This window comes from Nicotiana tomentosiformis, chromosome 5, assembly GCF_000390325.3.
Source record: "Nicotiana tomentosiformis chromosome 5, ASM39032v3, whole genome shotgun sequence".
NCBI lineage: Eukaryota > Viridiplantae > Streptophyta > Magnoliopsida > Solanales > Solanaceae > Nicotiana > Nicotiana tomentosiformis.
Window position 1 is genome coordinate 8,355,525 of NC_090816.1, and position 8,121 is coordinate 8,363,645.

An 8,121-nucleotide genomic window follows, 5' to 3' on the forward strand; every position below is an offset into this window, starting at 1 on the left:
TGTTTCAATCAAAACATTTTAATTTAGTTCTTTAGTTGAAAAACGGGTATTAATGCATAACACATAAATTATGTTCTTTCTTTAGTTCTAGTAATTTCTCTGATTTTTTTTTTTAGTAATTGCAAATTTAATATTTGTTTCCACATCATGTAGTTTCAATTTATAATTCGAGTGCATGGTCATTTTGTTCCATTCTCAAGGAGGAAGATAAGTGACATGGATTAGTGAAAATAGAAAGTCAAAAGTTACATGACAACTTGCATATATAGAGGAAAAACAAGGTAGAATTTTGGGAAAACCGTGGAACGAGTTCTGTATAGTCGAATTTTAACTTTATGAACCTTTAAAATACTTAGCATTCAATACTTTTATCATTATAAATTTATATATACTAATTGTCGTGGCAAAAATTTTTACACATAAATTTATATTTCGAATCAAAAGTATTAAATTCATATAAAATCTGTTACTAATGAGAAGGACAAAGTGTTATTAAAGTGTCAAGCTAGTGTGTATTTAATTACTTTAATTGAATTGAACTTAGGAATTAAAATAAAGTTGAAAAATGAAGTTGTATTTCCTTATTGCGGCTTTGTGGGATAATAATACTACAACTACGACTTTAATAACATCTTCTTTCCCTCACATGCCAACTTTATTTTCTACACAATGTTTTTCAAACCTCTCCCACTTTTTTTGTATCTTTATATAGTCCCATCAACTTCTCTATCCTTTTGTATTAATCCATTCATCTCTCTCTTTCTCTCTTCCTCTCTCTCTCTCTCTCTCAAAACTGATTCATTTATCAATACCTTTTTGTATCAATCAATCAGTTTCTCGATTTAGAGAAAATAAACAATTTTTAATGGATCATAACAAAATTAAAGTTGGTTTTAAGAACAACAATCAAGAAAGGGAAGAAGATTTGGACCTTAGAAGAGGTCCATGGACTGTTGAAGAAGATTTTACACTTATCAATTTTATTGCTCATCACGGTGAAGGTCGTTGGAATTCCCTTGCTCGTTGTGCTGGTAAATACTCACTCTCTTTTTTCCACATATATTTGTTGATTTCTTCTGTCATCGTAGTTGAAGAGGAGTCTTGCAGCAACGGTAAAGTTGTCTCCGTGTGATTTATAGGTCAAGGTTCGAGTCGTGGAGTCAGTCCCCTTGTCTCCGTATGAATTATAGGTCACAGGTTCGAGTCATGGAGTCAGTCCCGGCCAGAAAGTCCTTAAGAATGAGAGAGATGACTAAAAGGCTATTCTATAACTGACTCTTGTAGTCGAGTCGAGGGGGTTTGGTTGGTACCAGACTCTAAAAGAGTTTTCTTCGAGCGAGCGGTATTTCTATCTTTTCGGGAACTGATACTTGCATTAGGGTAGGTTGGCTACATAACACCCTCTTGGGTGCGACTATTCCTCGGACCCTGCATGAACACGGGATGCTTCGTGGGCCGATTGCCCTTTGTTTTCTATCATCATAGTGTACTTTCACACATCGACTTTCTTGAAAAAGATCAATGTGATGGAATGATTGAGATTTCTCCACTTTTAATCGGATCCTCGGATTCAAGTCTTTAGAACGAAAATGTTCTTGATATAGGACCTTTACCATTAGTAGGTTCTTTGGAGCGATTCAGATTAATTGCACCAGTGAATTTTAGATACGGTTAAACTAGAAATATCTCTCTTGAGAGAAACAAATATTTCTTTATTTAAGGAAATATTCTTTTCCATTTCTTTTGGTATAAACTATAAACCAATTGCTAAGAATGGATAGTTCACGCAGATAAATATTCATATGGATATGGTTTAGTATTAGTTCTTTCCGTACAAGCAATTCTTAAAAGCGAAACAGTACGTTGTCAAATGTGATAGTGATAAAGGAAAGAAAAGGGCTTTTTTTCTTTTTTCTTTTTTCTTTTTTGGTTTGGGTGGTGGGGGAGAAGTAGTAGTAATATTGAAGTGGTATTGGTACTTTTCATCAAATGCTTCCACGAGTTCGAACAGTGGCAGTCATCGTACCTTTTGAGATGATGTCATTTTCCGAACACTACGTGAATACGAGATATTTTGTACCTCGGTCTTCTTTTTTTATTTTATGTTATGAACTTTACTATTAAGCTCTAAAATGAGAATTTTAATGATTCCATTGCTTAAAATTAAACAGGTCTGAAGCGAACAGGGAAAAGCTGCAGATTGAGATGGCTTAATTATCTTCGCCCAGATGTTCGACGTGGGAATATAACTCTTGAAGAACAGCTCTTGATTCTTGAATTGCATTCTCGTTGGGGAAACCGGTATGTTATTTTAAAACATTAATTTAGCTTTTACAAACTAATAATATTGTAAAAGATTTTATACTATCGTAATAATTTAACCCCGTTATAACATGTTTTCTCCCCTGTATATTATTCATGTTACCAACTTATGATTATAGATAATTGCCTATAATTGAGTTTTCAATAACATGATAATGTAAAAAATCTTCACATTCTTCATTCGTCTACTTCTTATGTGAATTTGTTCCGCAGCTTTAACTAAACTCATTGATATCGGCTAGAACTATATTACATAAAAGAATGTAAAATATATAAATTTAATAAGATCGCATTTATTCTGAATTATTTTAACTCTAAATTTTGGAATCACTTATATTTGTCTTTAGTTATCTTGTTGGTATTTAATCACTCTTTCATATTGTTGCCAATTTTTTTCTGGATTGTAGCTGGTCAAAAATTGCTCAGCATTTGCCTGGAAGAACTGATAACGAGATCAAGAATTACTGGAGAACCCGAGTGCAAAAACATGCCAAACAACTCAAATGTGACGTGAACAGCAAGCAATTCAAAGACACCATGAAATATCTTTGGATGCCAAGGTTAGTCGAGAGAATTCAAGCCGCCGCCGCCACTTCCGGCACGACGGTGGCTTCTTCCTCCACCACCACCTACATCCAAAACCAAGAAAATCAACAGCCACTACCAAACATAAGTACTATGTCTGAGGTTAATGTTCCCGTTCAACTGACGAATAACGTTGACAAAACAAACGGTCTTAATTATTCGAGCACAATTTTCACACTGGAGAATTCAAGCACAACAGCTTCATCAGACAACTCATCTTCTGACCTCACTGATTGTTGCTACAATTTCCCAATTAACCAAAGCGTTAATCAGGATTATGTTCAAGTTAATCAAAGTAATCAGGTGTGTTATGGAGATCAATACTTAACTAGCCCAACTGGTTACTTTAACCCTGGTTACTTTCAAGCATTGGATCAGCAAAATTCCCACCAATTGATGGACGGTGAATATGGTTCAGACAATTCATGGAATATTGAAGATGTGTGGTTCTTACAACAGCAATTTAACATGTGATAACTGTTTAAACAATATCCTTAAACAGTACCTTAAAAAATCAAAAGAGTACGTTGGGAGATTGATATAGAAAATATAGAGTACATTTTTTATTCTTATGCAAAAACATATATGCTCCTATGTACTTAGCTTTCTAGGATACTTTCCACTTTCTCACTCTTTTGTAGTATCTTATAGTGACAACTTTTATTTGCTTAGCTTTATGTTTTTCTACAAATATCTTGTCCAATTAGTTGGGATTAAGTTTTCGTCATGTTATTAAGTTTTATTTATGTTAAATGTTTGTTTTAAAACTTTTAATCTTGTTAGAGATTTATATGTCCGAAGAAAATAGAAAACTTCCAATGCTAGCTAGAGAAAGTGATTTTTTAATATTGAATTCAGACGAGCTTAAATGGACCGAAGGTAGTAAGAATTCAGGCATATCAATAGTTAATATATAAGCAGAAACTAAAAACTTGGAGTAAAACAATCAACCCAAATTAATTAAATATCTAGTTTACAATTGTACTTGGGTCCTCTTTTTACTTTTTCTGTGGAGTACGTAATTAAGAAACTTATGGTGGAATTATAATAAGGGAAAAGATACAAGTGTAAAGCGAGCATTATAATGAGAGGAGAGTGCATAATTGCCTCCACTATCTTTAATAGTAAAATGTCTTTAATAGTATTTTGTTTTGAGAGCATGTATAGACTTGGACAAGTCTCTTAGCAAATTAAATACAATTGATTGCTCGTTGCTCGTTTCATATGTGGATATATGTCAATTAACTGAATTATATTAAATATTTGTGTTTATTTTGATATATTTATATTTTGTTGTCTGATTTGTCGTTGTTGAAAGTTTAATTTTTTAGCTTACGCATATGCATGACACCTGATTTTTTTTTATCCTAGCATATAAGTCGAATTGGACAAGTTTTTTTCTATGGAAAGAGGAGGTGAATAATATAAAACGTGTGTATTTGACTATTGTAGACGATAAGCTACCAAACTACGAATGGAATACTACGATGTGAAAAAGGGTGTGGACGTGTGGTGCTTGGCTTGTGATGTGTGGCATATTTCGATATGTGTTGATGTTACTTTGCCCATGCTTTAACCACTTTTTGATGTTATTTAATCTTTAAAACACCCAACATGGTGTAATTATTGGTTTGATGACTAATTAAGTTATGTGTGACGATTTAAGGTGTTCGGAGTGCAAAATATGAAGAAAAGGTGGTTTAGCTAGAGGAAGAAGGGTTGGATGCGTCGCATCCAACCTAGGAAAACATCATCATGCATGCAACCTTAGCAGTGAAGTTGGGCCATCGCGTCTGCCATCGCATGCGAAACTGGGAAGTAGAAGTGAAGCTGGATGCGTCGCGTCCACCATCGCATGCAAGCTGAGAAATAGAGGACAAGGTGGATGCGTCGCATCCACCTTCGCAGGCAAAAAAATTGAAATGGAGGACAAGGTGGATGCGTCGCATCCACCTTAGCATCAACCCCTGAAGCCGATTTGGACTAGGAATAGGAGAGCTTTGGCCCACGACTTTTGTACGCAATATATAAGCTAAAAACGCCTCTTTGAGGTTATCTAACATATTGGGAAGGGGGAAAAAGCCACGACAAAGCTGTGGAGGCCGGAATTCATCAAGTTTCATCTTTCTCCTACCAAACTTAGTAATTTTTATGTTTCTTTGTATGATTTGTTGTTTGGCTACCATGTCTATATGGAGCTAAACTTCACGTTCTAGGGTTGTGGTTCTTTCATGACTATTGTTATTCGGATATTGATTTTGACTTCTTGATTTATCATATTAGTTTATTTATTCAATCTTGCGCTTAATTATTTAATTGCTTGATCACCAATTGAATATTATCTACGAATCTAGAATTGAACTCGAAAGTGGGAATTCTATATTGCATATAGGATTGAGTAGGGCAAGTTCTTGAACTCGGGCATCGGGGAACGGATTCGTGGTTAGGATAGACATATACCTAATTGCCTTGCTTGGTTGATTTACAGGAATTATAAATGCGTTCTTGTTGATTCTAACTCCATAGACATATAGGCGTTAGGTTAGCTTGAATAGGCGAGTAAGAACTCGACAGATTCTTATGAGCAATATTAACCCTGTCAACCAATAAGCTAGATAAATTAGTCGGTCAATTCAATTGAAGAATACAATAGGTTTGTTAGATAGCCCATAACCCTAGATCGTTTTCTTTACATTGATATCATTAAAATCTGCTCTTTCTCTGTTCAAAGTTTATTATTTATATTTTTCTTATTTAATTAGTTAGAATAAAATATTTTTAGATTTAATTCTTGTTTAGATAATTAAGATAGGCTAATTTAGTTAATAGCTAATCATAAGTCCTCGTGGGTTCGACATCCGACTTTTAGTCACTTTATTACTTGACGACCGCGTATACTTGCGTGAGTGTGTTTGGTCGCAACAAGTTTTTTGGCGCCGTTGCTGGGGACTTAGAAATTTGCTATTTTTCTAGATTAGACATTTTTTTATCTATTCATGTTTTTTTATTTTATTTTATTTTAGTTAGTATTTTTTATTTATTTTAGCATGGCATCTTGGAATAAAAATTGTTTGAATGATGGTTATTCTTATTTTGATGATCCTTGTCCATATTGTGGAGGACCCCACTGGTGGAAAAATTATCAGAATGTTCCCAGGAGCGAGTTGTGCGCACAATCTCAATCCTTTGAGTGGAATATTTGTAATATGTGTGGTGGTCAAGATGGCCATTGGGATGGTTGTCCTAATTTTGTTCATCCTTCTCTGAGCCCTTATTATGATCTTTCTAATGATATTTCTGAGTTTGATAGGGGCAATGAAGTGCAGGATATGGAGCCTGATGCATATATTAGGGATATTCTGAGGCAAGTAGCAGAGCAACAGGATGAACTCAAAAAAGATATGAAAAGAATGAGGGCAGCAATCACAAGAATGAAGGCCAATATGGAAGAATTGAATGAAGAGAGCGAGTGCCAGCAAGAGAAAATTTTTGAAAAAGAGGAGATTTTGAGCCAAACTTGGCTGGCAGAACAGGCTGAAAAGTTAGAAATATATGAAGCTCAACATGAGGAACTTACTGATGGGATGAGACACTTTATAGAGGGAAGATCTAAACTGGGACAAGGGATCTATAAATTTGTCACTACTATTCACGACTTGCAAGATAAATTAAATGCAAAGGTTGTTGCGTCTATCGCCCAACAAAATAGTAATGAGTTGTCAGAAGCTGAAAAGGAGCTTATACGCCAAATTGAGGAGCTAAAAGTGGAGAGCCAATCATTCGAGCATATTTCTGTTGATGATGCCCATGTTGAGAAAAGTACACTAGAGCCATGCGAGGTAGCAGATAATGTTATATTTGAAGACTCTAATGTGTGCACATATGAGGATATAAATAGTAATACAATTCTAAAGTTGGGGCGTGTTGGTCCTCATTCTAAACATTTTTCGACATTGTATTTGGATGATGACATGGAAATCGAGTCATCTAAGCCTTTGGAGGAGTCAATGGAAGAGGAACATGATGCCTATATTTTTGAATTTGTCATGCCAAAAAGCAAAAAATACATTCCTCATCTAAAGGCCGAGAAGTGTAGAGTGAAAAATTTATTACTTGGCCTGGTTATCTTTGTAGCCCCACCACTGGAGCATAGCCGCAAACTGGATGCCATGTTAGGGGCTCAATTCATAAGTTCGAGGTGGAGGCAAAAAGTGGTTCACGTCGTGCCGCTACGTTAAATCAGGCGCTTGTTGGGAGGCAACCCAGCGTTACTGCTTTCTTTTATTTTTGTTTACTTTTTATTTTATTTTATTTTTATTATTTTGTAGTATTTATTTTTGTTTTGTAGGATTATGAGCATAGGAAGCAAAGCCATTAGAAGAGTGCAAAAGCGAGCTAGATGGTGAGGACTAAGTGTGGGGTGCCCACACAAAGGACGATGCCTGGGGGAAGTCTGAGTACCTCGTGAGCCGCTATTGCTTCGGCCTTTGGCCTACCAGGGAGTCTCGTTTACCCTCTTATTATTTATAATGTGCATTGAGGACATTGCAAAATTTTAAGTGTGGGGTGAGGAGATCGTTTGGATAAGTTTCTGTGCTATTTTAGCTTAGTTGTAGTACTCATTCTTAAGTGTAGTAGCTTTTGTGAAGGTATTAGTTTATTTAAAAAAAAATAAAAATAAAAAAAAATATATATATATATATATAGTATCTTTGTAGATAGTAATAATCCCCTGTGGTTTTTCTTTGTGCCTCGGTTCTTTTTCATGGGATGTAGTTTGAACCGGATAATTTTGTTTTCTTTTTAGAGTAGAGTAGGAATGTAGGGAATAAAAGGAGGAAGAATGATGAACCTAGGTGACCTTGACTTGGTTGATACTGGCATATTTAAGCTTTTACATATGTAATATCTTCCCTTCTCACTCTGAAATTATTGATGATGCCTTGTTAAAACGGATAGCATGTTTTGTTGCAGCCTATTTCTCATTTTCTTGACTTGTGTTCACTTTGCGCTTAATGCTTAATATCTCGTTGCTCCGTGAATACTTGCATTGTTTGAGAGTCAGAATGTGACCGTCCTTAGCGAGTCATGTGCCATGTGTGGTGAGGTTTTTTGTGTAGTCCATGTAGTGTACTTGTGTCTAGAACTTGCCCGGTATGTGAGTTGAAGCGAAATTTTAGGTGATGCTCGGTTTGAAAAATGATTTTAGGCTTT

The 8,121-nt window shown here is 35.2% G+C and overlaps 1 protein-coding gene across 1 annotated transcript; it reads left to right on the forward strand.

Annotated features, from left to right (window-relative positions):
* Positions 1-736: 736 nt before the first annotated feature.
* Positions 737-3,598, forward strand: LOC104112774 (MYB-like transcription factor EOBI). Its single transcript, XM_009622790.4, has 3 exons — positions 737-1,031; positions 2,172-2,301; positions 2,730-3,598. Exons 1-3 carry the CDS (start codon positions 866-868, stop codon positions 3,379-3,381), a joined length of 948 nt encoding a protein of 315 aa, XP_009621085.1. The 5' UTR covers positions 737-865; the 3' UTR covers positions 3,382-3,598.
* The last annotated feature ends 4,523 nt before the right edge of the window (positions 3,599-8,121 follow it).